Genomic DNA, 17,630 nt, shown 5'->3' on the forward strand with positions numbered 1-17,630 from the left:
CCGACCACTGGCCTAGCTGATCTGAGGCTGGGCTTCAGTCGAGGGCAGTCTTCACATACACTTCATTTCTGTTTCCTTCCGTTCCTCCAGGTACAGACTTCTGGGGTCTCGGTCCCAGGACGGGGTTAGTTTTCCAGGGCACCTATGCTTGGCAGACATTGGGTTGCTTCCTTTGTTTCCAAAACTGTGTGTGTCCGTAACAAGCGCTGCCCAGGCTCCCCGCTGCCTCCTCCAGGTCAGGTGTTGCCCTGGGAAGAGGGGCTTTCCAAGTTGGTCTCACCCCTCTGGATTCTGCCTCCTATCAGATCTTGACCTAGGTATTCGTTATCACCTCGTTAATTCTCAGATGCTTTTAGGAAGATTTAAAAACAATGTTTTCACCAGATTTTATTAGCGTTTTTATTAAAAAGATCTGAAAGTGTAGAAGTGTTACCCAGTTCTACATTTCTGAAACAATTCGTTTTCTTCTTTTTTTTTTGTATTTTTCCTAGTAATTTTGTGTAAAAGAGGAAATAGGAGTGTATGTTTCAACTACAATTTTCATCAAATTAAAAAAATTAAATGTTGATATAAAATAGAACTTAATTATGTACTTTCCTATAGCTTCCTTTCCTTTAATAAGTTGGTCTTGATGGAGTAAATGGGTTGATTCACAAAGCCCTGTACTTGGATTCATGGTTTTCTTTCACAGCACTCTTCCCTAAGTCGTTTTTTTACACTGAATGAATTTACTAATTTCAGTCAGGATTTTTGAGTTGTAAAATAAAAAACCTAACTAAATTATTTTAATCTCCAAGATCTATAATGCTTTAGGTCTACAAATTAAAAGAGGTAGCTACTATTAGTTCTATTATAGAATTGCAACAGCAAACTAGGGGATCAAAGAACCCTCTTTAATGAGGGTTTTCATATTTGGTGTTCCTAAGTAGGATCATAATAGTCTTGGTAGGAGAAAGAGTATGTTGTTGGATTTCCTTACATTTTAAACATAATTTAGTATTGATTATTACATATGTGTGTGTGTATATATATACAAACACATATATATATATATGTTCAATAATATGAGACGCCTACCCTATCAGTTTTTGAGCTGACAATTTTATACATGAATATTTATTTATGGTATTTAAATATTTTCCTTTCTAATTAGGTCTCAAAATACTGCAAATAGCCATGCCTGAAAACAAGACAATTTCCTCTTCTCCCCCTGGAGATGATCAAACCAAGAAAGGTAAATTTACCCGTAAGTGGTTTTCATTGAAACTAGGTCAGAGGTAAATGCAATTCAGTCCGTCACAGAAGGAGGCAGCGGCTAAGGCAGTAAGGAGTCTTCTCCGGGCTCAGGGGTCACAAACCCTAACTTACTGGGGCAGGAGGGTGAGGGAAGCGAAAGGAGTGCGTCAGTTTAAGAAAAACCCACTGTCTGGATTAGTTAGTAAGTTTAGGATATTTGTATTTCGATGACATTAGATCCAATATTTGGAATGCTGGCACAAACAGTGATTACCAGTTAAAATTAATGTCTGTCTCTTTGGCATCATTCCTCCATTAAGCTCCCCACCCTCCATGCAAAACCACCAGCCTCTATAGAGAGCATTCAGTGCATCGAGCAAAGCACTGAGGTGTCTATGTTGAAATCCCAGGACTTGATCAGGCCTCCGTGTTTGTTACTATGTCTTGGCGGATTTTAAGCTTTTATGCCCAAAGCAATCATTGCTGGCTGAGGTACTGAACCTAATAACCTACCACCCTTCAGATATGTTTGTCATTAACTCTGCCATTAACATCACAAACACACTGTGTGAGGTCTTATTTATTAATTTCTACCAGATATGATTTAACATAATATTTTTCTCAACATCAACATTAAATTCTTTCCTTATGTTGTGTCCATCATCATGAAACTATTGCGGTCATATCAAAATACTTACTAGACTATAAATAATTGGCCCCTAAGTTTTCTTACTTAGTTTGTTCTTGTCAGATGTTTACAATTGAATTAGAGAATGTTTATTCATTTTCTATTCTCTGAGAAAAATAACGTAATATTTTAATTATTTTTCTTGAATGTTTGGCTGAATTTGTGTTTTAATTTTTAGGGAAATGTTAAACTATTGATATAAAATATTTAGGGGTAATAGGACTATTTAGACTTTCTATTTATTCTTAATTCATTATTGGCAAGTTATAATTTTTTCATTTAAAAACTCGTTAAATTTTAGATGTATTAATGCAATAGTGCTAATAGTGTCTTATTTACATATCTCCCTATATGCAGCTATTCCTCCTTTACATTCATAACACTGGATTTGTTTCTTCCGTTTCTTTTGTCTTGATCAATTTTGCCAAATGTGTTCATTTATGTTCACCTTTTCAAAGTAATAATTTCTTTTTAATCATCTCTAGGGTGTTTTTTTTTTTTTTTTTTGGTTGGTTGGTTTACTTTCTATTTCACTAATTTCAGATATTATCACCCCTTCTACTTTCTTTAGATTCCCCATCCACCCTCCCCAGACACACATATTCTTAATTAGGATGCTCAGATCAGTAATTCTTAGCGTTTTTAATTTTCAAATATAATTTTTTAATGCTACAAATGTCCCTTGACATATCAGGTAAATAATAAAAAAGAATTGGACTGTCATATCACACTTCAATGAAGGAGAGATTCACTCAGTATGTAGCTTTACTACAAAGCGCTTACAGCACTGCTGTGTTTAACTTGAATCCACACGCCATGAACACTTACCTCTCTGAAGTGAACAATTCTACGTGTTCAGTATAAGCACAATATTGTGCGACCACCGCCACCCTGATTCCAGAACACTTTCACAACCCGCCACAGCAGCCGCCCCATTCTCCCTCCGCCGCCCGGCAACCCCAAAGACACCTGCGGTGCGGGAGAGCGTGGGCCTGGGGGGCACTGACCCGTCCCCGGTGCAAACCGCCTCCCGGCTCGCTCACAGCCCGCGGGCGTGCCGGTCAGCGCGGGCTGGTCCGGGGCCAAGGGGAAGCCCTGGGTGAGGGGCAGCACCTCAGCGCCTGGAGCCCTGCCCGCGGCCTCGCCGGCATCTCTACCAAGAAGCCCTGCCAGCCAGCTCCCGCGGGAGGCCCACACGAGGAGCGGATGGCACCCGACAAGCACAGGTGCACGAGGCGACGCCTCCCTCAGTGGCCTCGCTGGGCACCTCGGGCCGCGACCTGGCCTGCGAGTCCGAGTGCACGTGGCCTGGGCCCACAGGATGTGGTGCTGGGGGCTGCAGGCACCTGCCCGCACCCTCGCCTGCCCGCACCCTCGCCTGCCCGCGGCCTCGCCTGCCCGCACCCTCGCCTGCCCGCGGCCTCGCCTGCCCGCACCCTCGCCTGCCCGCACCCTCGCCTGCCCGCACCCTCCCTGCCCACGGCCTCGCCTGCCCGCGGCCTCGCCTGCCCGCACCCTCGCCTGCCCGCGGCCTCGCCTGCCCGCACCCTCACCTGCGGCAGCCAGGACGGCCCGCGGCTCCCAGGAGGGCAGGGGGACGCTGTGCGTGAAGAGCGTGCGTGTGCGCATGCGCCAGGCCTCCCCGCAGTGACGCTGCGCACGTGGTTCCCAGGTCGGCCCCACGCTTCGCGGGACGCTTCCTCCTCCCAAGCGGGACTACCGCTCGGCTTATGGAGCCCATCTGCCTGGTGGCGGTGCAGTGGCCGCACCCGTGTCTGCAGGGAGGGCGGGCCTGCCCTTGGGCGGCACTGCGACCCCAGGGCCACCTTGGCCGTCAGGCCTCCCCGCCATGTTTGCCGGCGGCCTCCGCCCGGAGGACCAGGGCCACGCCAGCGCCCGGACAGACAGGCCTGGCGGAGACTCCGAGCCCCAAGGTCTGAAGCAGGCGTCCTCAAACTGCGGCCCGCGGGCCACATGCGGTGTTTTTGCTGTTTTGTTTTTTTTACTTCAAAATAAGATATGTGCGGTGTGCATAGGAATTTGTTCATAGTTTTGTTTAAACTATAGTCCGGCCCTCCAACGGTCTGAGGGACAGGGAACTGGCCCCCTGTTTAAAAAGTTGGAGGACCCCTGGGACTCTGAAGGAGGCGGCCCAGGCCCTGGACGCGTTGTAGGCGGCCTCCAGGCAGCACCCGGCGGGCAGGAGGGCAGCAGGGCAGGAGGGCAGGAGGCCAGGAGGGCAGCACCCGGCGGGCAGGAGGCCAGGAGGCCAGGAGGGCAGCACCCGGCGGGCAGGAGGCCAGGAGGGCAGCACCCGGCGGGCAGGAGGGCAGGAGGGCAGCACCCGGCGGGCAGGAGGGCAGGAGGCCAGGAGGCCAGGAGGGCAGCACCCGGCGGGCAGGAGGGCAGCACCCGGCGGGCAGGAGGGCAGGAGGCCAGGAGGGCAGCACCCGGCGGGCAGGAGGCCAGGAGGGCAGCACCCGGCGGGCAGGAGGGCAGGAGGGCAGCACCCGGCGGGCAGGAGGGCAGGAGGGCAGCAGGGCAGGAGGCCAGGAGGGCAGCACCCGGCGGGCAGGAGGGCAGCACCCGGCGGGCAGGAGGGCAGGAGGGCAGGAGGCCAGGAGGGCAGTACCCGGCGGGCAGGAGGGCAGGAGGCCAGGAGGGCAGGAGGCCAGGAGGGCAGCACCCGGCGGGCAGGAGGGCAGGAGGCCAGGAGGGCAGGAGGCCAGGAGGGCAGCACCCGGCGGGCAGGAGGCCAGGAGGGCAGTACCCGGCGGGCAGGAGGCCAGGAGGGCAGCACCCGGCGGGCAGGAGGGCAGGAGGCCAGGAGGGCAGCACCCGGCGGGCAGGAGGCCAGGAGGGCAGCACCCGGGGGGCACGAGGGCAGCAGCCCACCTGGCCCGCCGCTGCCACGGCCACAAAGTCTTGCCCTGGGCTCACACCTCGCGACACTGTCCAGACAGGGATGCCCCCGGCAGGTGTCTGGCCCCGCTCTGTGCCATCGCTCGGCGTAGACACTGATGCCGCCTCTTTCGATATTTATGTCGGCATTTCAGAGGTGACAGAGACGCCCTCGAGGCGGGTGTGGGGGCAGGAGGGGACACCGTTCGGGACATTTCCTATAAATGAACTCGCAGAAACAGTTGGCTTTGTGTACCTGTCTTCTTGTAAACTAGCATTCTGTCACGGTTCCTTTATGTGGACGAATACTATTCCACTGCGTAAAGAGTCTACGTGTTGTTTATACATTCATCAATAGATGGGTATTTGGGTCATTTCCATTTTAGGGCTATTGTGAATAATGTTATGAAAATTCGAGTACAACTTTTTATGTGGACATCTGTTTTCATTTCTGCTAGGTATACACTTAGGACGGGAATTGCTGGGTCATTTCATAACTTGATGTTTAACTTTGTAATTGCCAAATTTTTCTCAAAGCATCTGCAATAGTTTACATTCCAAAGAGCAATATATGAGGATTCCAGTTTTTCCACATCCTTGGCAACACTTGTTAAATTCCGTTTTTGTCTTTTGAAAATAATGTTATAGCCATCTTAGTGGGTGGGAGGTGGCATCTCATTGTGGTTTTGATTTGCATTTCCCTAATTACTAATGACGATGAGAATCTTTTCTTTTTATTAAATTTGTTAGGGTGACATTGCTTCACAAATTATATAGGTTTCAAGTGTACGTTTCTGTGATACGTGACCGTTATATTGCATTGTGCGTCCATAACCCAAAGTCAAATCATCCTCCATCAACATATATTTGAGCCCCTTTACCCTTTACAAGCCCTCCCTTCCCCTCTGGTGACCACCATACTGTTGTCTGTGCCTGTGAATTTCTGTTTTTCTTGTTTGTTCATTTGTTGCTTTCAGTTTTATATCCCACATGTGGATGGAATCATTGAGTTCTTAACTTTTCTGTCAGACTTATTTGGCTTAACATGATACGCTCAAGGTCTGTCCATGATGAGGATATTTAAATGTACTTACTAGCCATTTGTATATCTTTGGAGAAATGTGTATTCACATCTTTTGCCTATTTTAAAATTGAGTTATTTGTCTTTTTTATTGTTCAGTTGTAAGAATTCTTTATATGTTCCAGAAACTAGGCTTTTATTAAATACTAGAGGCCTGGTGCATGGATTCGTGCACTGGTGGGGTCCCCCAGCCTGGCCTGCACCCTCTCGCAGTCTGGGACCCCGCAGGGGATGTCAGAGAGCCAGTTCCGGCTCGATACTCACAGGCCATGCCGAGAGACCCCTTCCCCCCCCCCACACGAATCTGTGCACCAGGCCTATAGTATGCATATAAGATTTTAGTTACTGTATTTTCTGGCGTATAAGATGACTTTTTAACCCAGGAAAATCTTCTATACGCCCAGTCGTCTTATATGCCGGAAAATAAGGTAATCTCTTCCCACTCTCCCGCTGAGATTCATCAGTCTGTTCCATGTATCCATGCCTGTGTGTTGAGCATCTGCCCCCCTGGTGGTAAGTGCATGTCATAGCTACCGGTCGAATGGTCACTTAGGCTTTTGTATATATAGGTATGATTTGCAAATGTTTTTGCCTGTAGTGGCAGTTGTAGTTTCACTTCCTTAATAGTGTTTAATTATTTTAAAAATATATATTAACTGCTCTCTGAACTTTTTCTTTCCTTTCAAAAAGATAATGCCACATCACAAGCATTGGTTCCATTTGGTGCCCCTAAGGAAGCTGTTGAGATTTTTCATGAAGATAAAATGACAAATACTGAAGGTGAGGACTGAATGTAAATTGTATAGTAACCTATATAAACTATATTTATATTCACTCATTAGATTTGGATATCAATATTATATTTTATTGAGCAATAAACCCCAAGTATCAATTAATAGTTAACAAAGGAATTATATACAGTACTAAGAATACAATATTATAATTTATTTTATTAATTACATATTGTTAATTGCAAACTTATTTATATTAATTGTTTATAATTTCACAAATGTATGAATTTTTAAATTAAACATTTTCTTTTTTGCTCATGCCATGACTGGCAGGTGCTAGAAACTTGCAGTTTAATGAGGATATGTCTTTTAGAAGAAGAATGAGGACTGATGTTTTAAAGGTGTGAAATCCAGAATAAAAATTGTTCATTGAGAATCCATAAAACATCGCTGAAAGTGTTGCTGATATTACATGTGGAAGGAACTGAGGAATGTGCACATTTGATGTACAGGGGATCATACTTGTTTCTTAGGTCAGTCTGGTGGAGAACTTGATATCAAAATCTTTCAATCTTGGTTAGTAAATGTCTGCTCTGGACATCTTCACTTTGAAGGGATAAAATGGAATAAGTTGCCATTTCGATTCTTTACCTACAAAATATGGAACAAATATATTACTTTGACTACAGCATCAGGAAGATTGAGAAATGTCAAAGTAATCGCTTAAAATAAAGCTAGCAATGATTGAGGTACAGTCAAGAAGCATTTGAGTTTCAGGCTCAAGAGTGTGAACTTCATTTCTCAGTCTCTGGGCCTATATGTATTTAAGTAGAGACGTTACATAACCATGCTTGGAAATATTAGTCTACTCTGCAGAATTATTTGGTTACAGGAGGATATAGGGAGACTGATTACCTTTTCATTGCAGTCCAGGCTTAAGGTAATAAGGTTTCATTGATGAAGGATCGATGGCTATGAAAGATGGGAATTAAGGAGACATTATAAAGGAATAAGATTTGATAATAATATACTAGTAGGAACTTGAATGAAAAGAGGATTCAACAATGATTGAACTATTGCACACTTTGATAATGGGAACCGAGAAGCAAGAAAGGAAATGAGGTTGAGTGGCATGAAAATGAGTTTAGTTTCAGAAATACTGGCTTTGCAAGTGGGTTTGTCTCTTCAAGACTCCCTTTGGCTTGTTGGCCTTGAAAAAGTCCAAATGTTTAACACCAAGTAGATTGGAGGCAGACCTGTCACCACAAGTTTCATCTTGGTATATCGTAGTCTCTCATCATTGCTTTACTTGCCAAATCGTTCCTGATGACCTGCTCTGAGTCGGGTACCATTCTCTCTGCTTGGTATGTACCAGGCCCCTCCCCACCTGCAGCGCGCTCTGCGTGAATCCCTTATCTTGTCCAGCTCGGTGTCTGAGGAGAGCAATGAGTTTGTTTTCCTCTGTAGCCTTTCTGGCTTCGGCCAGAAGTTTACTGTTGTCATGAATGTCTGTATTTCCTTGTATGTGGTATAGCAGCTCCATGGGTACATTCTGATTCTAACTTCATCCTCCCATCCTGCATGGGATCCCGCAGGTCCCACCTTTCCCTTCCTCCATTCAGTGCTAGGGTCAGGCTCTAGGAAATAGAGCCTGCATAGTATGCATACGTACATTTTGACATGGAGTTCAGGGTAAAGTTAAGTCTAAAGATGTTTAGTTGGGGGTTAAGCACTTAGAGGAGATAACTAAGAGAGAACATTATTTCTTACCAAGACTCATGCCTATGAGGAGAAATAGGCAATGAAGTGAGAGAAAGCGATTGAAGAAAAGCATTTCAGGGAAGTATAAAGAGTTAAAAGAGATGGAGAATGATAGGAGGTTATTGAATTGTGTTGCTAGGATCTGGTTAGTGATTTTTTTTAAAATAAGACAAATTTATTGAGGTAAATTTTAAGTACAATATAGTTCACTCATTTCAAGTCTGCAAGTCAGTGACTTTTGACAGATACACAGATTTATTTTACCGTTATCTTAAACAGGATATAGAATCTTCCATTTTTTAAAATACTTTTTTTTTTAATTTCAGAGAGGAAGGGAGAGGGAGAGAGAGATAGAAACATCAATGATGAGAGAGAATCATTGATTGGCTGCCTCCTGCATGCCCCACACTGGGGATCGAGCATGCAACCCAACCCAGGCATGTGCCCTGACCAGGAATGGAACCCTGTCTTCCTAGTTTATAGGTCGACGCTCAATCCCTGAGCCACATGGGCCAGGCTAGAGTCTTCCATTTTTCTAGAAAGTTCATTCATGCCCTCTGAAGTCAGTTTCATTCCACCCATTCCCCATATCCATGGATAGGGTTTGAGTTTTACCATTCTAAAATTTCAAATGCACGTTAATTATCATGGCTGGGTGAATAAATCATGTAAACATCCATTTCACTGAGCAAGGAGAGTTGACAGTTCATGAACATAGTATTTTTATGACATTTGCCAATGCAACCAGCCAGTCCATATTTTCTCTCAAACGGAAGTTTCTTGTTGCAGAGTCTCAACAAACCTCAGCTCTGGCCCAGATCCAGGAGGATCTGTCCCCTTATACACTGATGCTGAGCAAGGACGTTGGGTTGGGCAGATGGTTAGAGAGGATGAGAGTCCTGTTTGAGCTGAATCCTTTGACCATCCTGACCACCTGTGCTCAGGCTTCACCAGGAGCAGCTCTGTCATTAAAGTGTGACTAAGACCATTAATTCTCATTGCATCATGGAATTTTAGGTGAAAAATATTTTATATGGCACCCTCCCAACCCATTCACTTATTAAATGAGAAATCTAGGGTCAGAGACTGAGTAGTTTTAGCTTAGGAAGCACAGTTAATTATCAGTCAAGTGAAAAAAAGAAAAAAAAAAAGAAGAATGAATGTGGACACCAAGGTGGGTAAAATGAAAAAGCAACACAGAGCAAGGTTTAACTTATGCCTTTCATACATTAGGATAAAACCAGTAAGAAGAACTCTAGAATTCTGGTTCTCTCTTGTGCTGCTTATGCTGCCAAGTCTTTTACAGAATTTCAATGCAAAATTTAACTTCATAGTATTTTCCACTCCACAGTTTACCAAATGTATGATGTTAATACCAAGCCATAGGGGTGCTGTGGAAATTAATTAGCATTCACACAGTAGGTTGAAAGTGGCACATGCAGAAACATGTTAAATGAGTCATTACTATCCTTGTTTTCCCCACATTTAATGAAGCAAAGCAAATGTTTTTAGTGTAAGGACAACTGCCTAGTTGTTAAATGTATACTAAAATATTTTTATTTCTAGAAGGAAGGGCAACATGCCCTTATCAGGATACTTGGATAGGAGATCAATATGTAATTTTCACCAGCTTGTACATTGGTCCTTTGACTATTACAGAGATGAAAATATATATTTCTCTGAGTATGAACTAAAGAAGAAATATGTATTATAACACATGTGAAATAGTCATAGCAAGTATATGTGTTCAGTATGGCCAAAGTAAACTGATATCCTGAAGGAACATTCAAAATTCAAAAACAAGGGGTATGTGAAACATTTGAGATGCCCTGAAATATGTTTCTGGACTGCTTCTCTTTGCCACATTTTTAAAAATATGAAAACAACCCTTATAGTATAGCTTACACTCCATGGCCAGCGAGATACAGTCAAGTACCAGCTCTCCTGCCTATCAATTGTGTAGAATTTGACATTGTTATATAACTTCTCTAAGCCTTAGCTTCCTCGCTTATGAAATCAAGATTTGTATATTCAGATACACACATATGTTCAGATTTATGGGATAGGGTCAAAACTTTTATTTACAAATGAAACAGATATGTCATTTTCATAGAAATTGTAATTTTGGAGGAGGAGATTATGAGACTTCATTTAAAAGATTGCAGTTGAAATGGAGATATCTAAAATAGGTACCATCTCTGTAGGTTGGCATTGAAACAAAAGGCACAGTCAGTAGGCAGTAGCATTACCTCTGTGTTTCTCAAGGTCAGCTGAGATGAGGTCAGCACACACTTCTCATCGAGGCACCGACCCTATTTTGTGTCTTGCCTTTACGATCAGTAACTGCAGCTATAATCCAGCCCAGTAGAGTCCTTAGACACAAAAGGACTGCAAGTAAGCACTTTGGTGGAGTTTCATGGACAGCTTTGCTGTGCTCCTGCAACCTTCAGATGATTCGGGACATACCAGGATTAGAGTCACTGAGGCACATCAGACTGAGTGGATTTTATGATGAGCACAACTTGAATGCTCTGGTGAGGACATCAATCACTCTCCGTAAGAGACTCCAATTTTCAGAAATGGAAGGTAGAAAATGAGGTTATTATGAGGATGAAGGGGACTTCATTTTATTTTTTGCAGCAAGAAAAGCTTATGCTGGATTTAAGGAAGAAGTCCTTCAGTACATGAGTGATTGGATATTATTTACTTTGGAAGAAGTGGAATCTCTTTGAAGGGAGAATTTAAAATATATTTCAAAGTCATTTTTAAAATCGATTTAGAATTTATTTAGAAACAAATGAATAAAAGTTTTCTGCCTTTTTTCTTTACTCCCCCCGCCATGGTTAGTTCATAATGCTATGAAACATCTAAACTTAAGTTTGAAAGTTTATTCTTGCATTTTTATTTCTTAAATTTTAAGTCATAAGCGATTCTTTTAGATTTCAAAATATTAGGAGGTTCATTCTGTAATTGTGACATATTTATCTACCTAGTTGTTAAAACTTTGAGTATTAGTTTTAATAAAGTTGAATATTTTTGCATATTCTCAACACGAAGGTTACTACACTGTATGTAACTGATAACTAACTTCCACTGTCTGCTTTATCTTTAGTGATGAACAAAGGCATTTACTTTAGTTACCCATGTCGGCGTCACAGCTGTTCTTTAGTGAACATCCCAGCACCATGTGTCAACAAAATGATTTCACACATTGAAGATGTGGAGTCTAAAATAGAGGGACATTTGAAACAGGTAAGTGACATTTAAAATGCTAACGCTGTTATAAATGTTACAAAGCCTACAAGGGTACATTAGTTAAAGAAGCCAAGCAGTTGTTTTTTATGAAAGTTGAAATAGTTCCTAGAACCTTTGCTTAGCTGTCTAATTTTCTAATCTAGACGTGATTTTGATAGTCTCACTTCAGAAGGGTTAAACAGCCTCATTAAATAGATTCCTCCCCCTACCTGTTTCTTCTTTATCCAAAGGCAATCATGCTAAGTAGTAATTTCCATAAGCCAACTTGACTAGTAAATTAAATAGTATTTACATTCTTTTTTGGGACACTAAACTGATTAGATGATTAGACGAGGACTCTGGTGTATGAAAGGACAGTGTGCCCTTTTTAATGAGTTATTTTGTTCTAAAGAAATACCTGATAGGTCTGTTAAACAGAATATAATTATTCCTCCTTTGTCTTCTTAACCTGTTAGTTTGCCTTTATTATTCTGAAGGGAGTTCAGTCTTGAAACCACTGTAACATTCAATTATTTTCAAAGGATGATTTGGAAATGATAAAACATTCTCACACTTTTCTAAAGATTATGTCTCTGAGCAATTAATACATAATCAGTGTGTCCACATGGGGGGGTAAGTTTGCCAGAGACCTGAGCTACGTCTCTCCCTTCACCACTGTTACAGGATCGCTCTGAGAAGGTTCTGGTGGGCCACCTGTGATGCTTGGTCTAGGGTTTGGTCTCCTTTGAGAAAAGCATTCTAGTGCATTTGTTAAAATCTCAGGCTTTATAACTACACATGCTGTGACCTTCGGCAGAAATGGAGAGGCAGTGTTAAAAGTGCGGCATACGACATGCACCCAATATGCACTAGCTATTCTTATTTCTATGGTACTATTTATCTCACCCTACATCGGTGTTATGTTATTTCTGTTGCTGCTTTGTTAATGCTGCCTTCTGTTGCCTACCCAAGAGCCTAATGGAGAGTAGGCACTAAGTATATGTCTTTCGAATGAAAAAATAAATGGGGACCTGAAGCAGAGCCTTCCTTTTCTAGATACACCTGAGGCACCCATCTACCTACTGTAGTAAGAGCTACCATTTACCAAACACCTGCTAATTCTTTAGGCACTTAATAAGTATGTATTTTTGTGTTTGTCCTTTATCGGAATCCTACTTAATTCTAAGACTTAGACAAATAAAGTAATCTATATGTCATGGCACAGGTAGTAAGCATTAAGAGTTGAAATTCGCACTGAGTTCCATCTGACTCCAAAGCCCATTTCAGCCTCTGTTTTATGACCCGGAAGGGCCGAAAAAGGCCTTAATTCTCATAAACATAGAGTGTTAGTTGGCATTTTGACAACATGAAACACACAAAATAACAATGTTAGAAAAACACACTTCTAGACAAAAACTGTAATAACATAAAGTGTTTACAAGTAAATAAATATGATACACATATAAACTTTATGTAATTTATTGTGAAGTAACTGCTCATAATCTTTTAAAAATTTTATTTTTTTTAATTTAAAAAATATTTTATTATTGACTCTGTATTTGGTAGATTTGCTGGTGTTGAACTGGTCAGTAGAGTAAGTTTACTTAAGTTTCTTATGCTATACTAGAGGCCTGATGCATAAAATTCGTGCAAGGGGCTCAGCCCTCGCAGCCCAGCTTCATCCAGAAGGTTGTTCGGCTGTCTGGTCTAATTAGCATATTTTGCTTTTATTATTATAGATTCTTGTTTAGGTCACCACAACTATTGATTAGATGTTTAGTTATCTATATTTGAATTAATATTTTGAGGATGAATTGGTAACTACCTATCTTCTTCAAAGATGATGTTTTTTCTGACTAATCCACTATAATGAGAAAAGAAGTTCCCATTATTTTTTGCAGAAATGAACTTTTGGTAACATTAGTTAGACAACTTTATATTCATACTCTTTCTTGAAAATTTTAAATTAAAGAAAATTAAGGAAACTGGACTTGAAAGAAATCTTTAAAAAATAGCTTGTGAATTTTTGATAAATAAAAGCTTTATTTCCAAAAAGGCAAACACATATGAATTCTTATGGGAAGATCATGTACATTTTCCTATAGATGATTCAAAATCCCATTGTAATCCCCATCAGGAGCTGCACAGAATAATTCTTTCTGTTGTTAATCCTCATCCGAGGATATTTTCCATTGATTCTTTAGAGAGAGTGAACAGGAGGGGGGGGGAGAGAGTGAGAGAGAGAGAGAGAAACATGAATATGAGAGAGACACATCGATTGGTTGCCTGCCCTGACTGGGGCCAGGGATTGAGCCTGCAACCGAGGTGCCTGCCCTTGACCCAGAATCGAACCCTCCACCCTTCAATCCTCTTGCTGAAGCTCTGACCACGGAGAAACACCAGGTAGGGCTGACCTACTGTATATTAGTGTGCGAGGTCTGCAGGAACAAGTACCACTGAATGGGCGGCTTACACAACGGAAACTTGTTTCTCCTGGTTCTGAAGGCTAGAAATGCACCCCCAGTCAAGGTGTTGGCAGGGTTGGTTTATCCGGAGGCCTGTTTCCTGATGGTCGCCCTCTCCCTGTGTCCCCACATGGGTGTGTGTGTGTGTGTGTGTGTGTGTGTGTGTGTGTGTGTGTGTGTGTCTAAACTTCTTATAAGGACACCAGTCCTATTGGATTAGGGTCCACCCTAGTGACCTCTTGTTTACTTAATTATCTCTGTACAGACTCTGTCTCCAAATATGGTCACACTCTGAGCCCAAACGGCTGGGGCCACCAAATAATTCTTATTTTGAGTTGCAGATTATCTGATTTCTGTGGATTTTATGGTGAGGAGTCAAAGCAAGCAACGGGTTTAATTATCTCTCTCGGTTCTTTAAATCACATGTTTTCATACTCCAGTTGTTGGAAAGTTTGTGCAGTGAGGAAGACAGACTGGTTCCTGAAGCGTCCAGCAGGCAGCACAAGAGGAGGGGGTGTTTGCCCATGTACAGGTTTATTTAACTGTCTCCTGCTAAGGCCCCCGAGTCTGAAAATACAAGGTTCTCGCCTTTTACTTCGTTCTGTCCACGGTGATGTTTTCCTGGGATGAAGTTAGGCTTTTCTTGGGGACTCGATGAGTGCAATTTTGATAGGACGGGGTGGGGTCAAGGACAGGGAGAAAGTGATGCCCTCTCTAGGCCCAAAAGCATTTCCTCTTCTTTTAATTTACAAAAACATAACGGACAATTTCACTTTTGTCGAAATTGTCCATTATGTTTCTCTACAGACAGCTTGATTTTTTAAAATACTACTTTATTGAGATAATTTACATGCCATAAAGTTGGCCTTTTAAAGTGTACAATGGAATGGTTTTCAGTGTATTTTTCAGAGCAGTGTAACCATGGCCATAATCACAGAAGACCTTACATTATATGATCCCATTAATAGAAATGTCAAAAATAGGCCGGTCTGTAGAGACAGAAAACAGGTGGATGATTTCCTAGGGCTGGGCCGACTGCTGATGGGTATGGAGTCTCCTTTTGGGGTCAAGCTTGCTCATTTTTAAGCAGGGTCATTCTAATCTTTTATGAGTAAGCCATAAAAGTGGCTGTAAGTCATTGAAAAGTGGCATCTACTGTGGGTATGAAATACATCCCAGGAGTGAAAGATCCATCTTTTTTGGATCAACCATTATGGTTTGTTTGCTCCTGATGCCACAGTGGTCTCCTTCCTGTTGGGATAAAAGCTGTAGAGCCCTTGATTAGCAGAAATGCACCTGCCATCGGCCTGTCCATCCACTCATAGCAGTTTCACTGCAGTTCTGAATCTTGAGAAGAGAATTCTTCAGAGTAGTTACCTCAAACAATGTTTCTCTATATTTATTTTTGCAAAGAATGAGAAAACACTCCAAAATGATGGACATAATAGCATGGGTAACTTCCCATGCAAATGAAGGCTTTCTTTTATTTTTCTGCCACCTTATTCTATTAGGCTCGAGGTACTTTTATTTAATTTGGAATGATCTCTACTGAATTGAAACTTTTTATTTAATTAATTCAAGTCATTAAGATGCAGCCATGATTTAAAGGAATGGCATAGAGAGAAAGCACAGATGCTCCTTGACCTCTCGATGGGGTTATATCCCAATAAATGCATTTAATACACCTACCTTACTGAACATTATAGCTTAGCCGAGCCTGCCTTCGACATGCGCAGAACACTTACACTACACTATAGGTGGGCAAAGTCCTTTAACACAGTGAGTACACTGTAGAGTATTGGTTGTTTACCCCTGTGACTGTGTAGCTGTGGTTTGCTGCACCATAAGAGAATCTCTTACCATATATCACTAATCCAGGAAAATATTTATTATTTATTTATTTTAAAATATTTTTTTATTGATTTCAGAGAGGAAGGGAGAGGGAGAGAGAGAAAAACATCCACAATGAGAGAGAATCATTAATCGGCTGCCTCCTGCACGCCCTCCACTGGGGATCGAGCCCGCAACCCAGGCATGTGCCCTAGACCGGAATTGAACCCGGGATTCTTCAGTCTGCAGGCCAATGCTCTATCCACTGAGCCAAACCAGCGAGGGCTAATCCAGGAAAAGATTTAAATGAAAAATGCGAAGTACAGTTTCTGCTGAACGTGTGTCACTTTTGTACCATCGTAAAGTCAATATATACTGAGTCAAATGATCCTAAGTCGGGGGATGGTTTGACTTAGTATATATTGAAATCATTTTAGAAATCATTCTTTAAGATATAAATGTTATATTTTGCAAAAATAACATTATCATCAATAGCAATGACAGTAAAACTTTATCAAGTGCTTACTATATATAATAGGCTTAATATGCATGCTTTTGTTGACTCCTTATTGAAACTTTGTAAGGAAATGCAGAGGAGGGAAGTGATCTCAGAGGTTGATTTCCCCCAAGGTCTCACAGTCAATGGCAAACCATCATCCAGGCCAGGCGTGTCTGAGATCTAAGACCATCCTGTTTATCACTGTGCTGTGTCCTCTGTCCCTGAGATGTCAGTGAGGAGGACCAAAACGCATGATTGTGACAATGCTCATAATTCTAATTGGAAAACTTTGCTTTGATTACACATTTCATATTTGTTTTTAATTTTGAAACCTACTACTTAATCATCTGACCCTCTTGACCAAATTTTTGATACTTTGAGTTCTCTCATTCTGTTATCAATTATATTTCATTTGAAACTTAAGGTCACTTCAAATCCTGACATATCCCATTCTATCATTCCCATTGTCCTTTATTTTCTTGCCTAATCAATTCATCTCTTAAATTGGTTCTTTACTACGTTGGTCCTTTACTTCTTTCTCTTATTATCCTTCTAGTCTAAAAACATACCAACCCTGGAGAGACCTCTCTGATGGTCTGCCACCTCCCCTGAGCTGAGCTGAATAGTGCTGGAGAACATTCCACAATAATTCAGAATTGAGATATTATACATTTGTGGTCTCCGACCTTAATGGGACATTCAATAGTGTTCTGGAATTATTCTGTTTGTTAGCCAGAACTTGCTCTAGTATTATTCTCTGGGGTAACTACTCCAATCCCTTCCTTTGTCCGGGTCTCCAAGTCCTCCACTGCACTACTCTTTTACCTGCCCCCAAATGGGAGATAAAATGACAGAAATACCTCCAAGTCCTCCCGTTACTCCACGTATGCACGTCCCCGAATCCCTCAAACATTGCTCATTTGTCCTTTCATGGAGGATGCCCTTCCCCCACCAGTGGCTGCTGCCTTCCCCTGCATCCCACTGGGCAAGCACCTGGTTGTCATCAGGGGTTTTTTGCACCATCTTCCAAATCTCCGATTTTTAAAAAACTCACTTCTTCACATTTAAAAATAGGATGTTTCTCCTGTTTTCAAGGAAAAACAATTTTATTTCATACATACCTTTAAATATAGTCTTTTTTTCCCGTTTCTCCTACAGTTCCGCTTAATATCTGAAGAGTTGTCTAAATTTAGTATTTCTGATT

General features: G+C 42.1%; 1 protein-coding gene across 1 annotated transcript in view; it reads left to right on the plus strand.

Moving 5' to 3' along the window:
• The first annotated feature begins 1,158 nt into the window (after positions 1-1,158).
• The window catches only part of CCDC178 (coiled-coil domain containing 178), a 232,156-nt gene continuing 215,684 nt past the window's right edge, over positions 1,159-17,630 (plus strand). The window contains exons 1-3 of the mRNA XM_054724454.1: positions 1,159-1,234; positions 6,597-6,686; positions 11,511-11,650. Coding sequence (XP_054580429.1) covers positions 1,177-1,234; positions 6,597-6,686; positions 11,511-11,650 — 288 coding nt within the window. The 5' untranslated portion in view covers positions 1,159-1,176. The remainder of the gene's footprint in view (positions 1,235-6,596; positions 6,687-11,510; positions 11,651-17,630) is intronic.

The sequence above is a fragment of the Eptesicus fuscus genome, chromosome 12 (assembly GCF_027574615.1).
Source record: "Eptesicus fuscus isolate TK198812 chromosome 12, DD_ASM_mEF_20220401, whole genome shotgun sequence".
Lineage (NCBI taxonomy): Eukaryota > Metazoa > Chordata > Mammalia > Chiroptera > Vespertilionidae > Eptesicus > Eptesicus fuscus.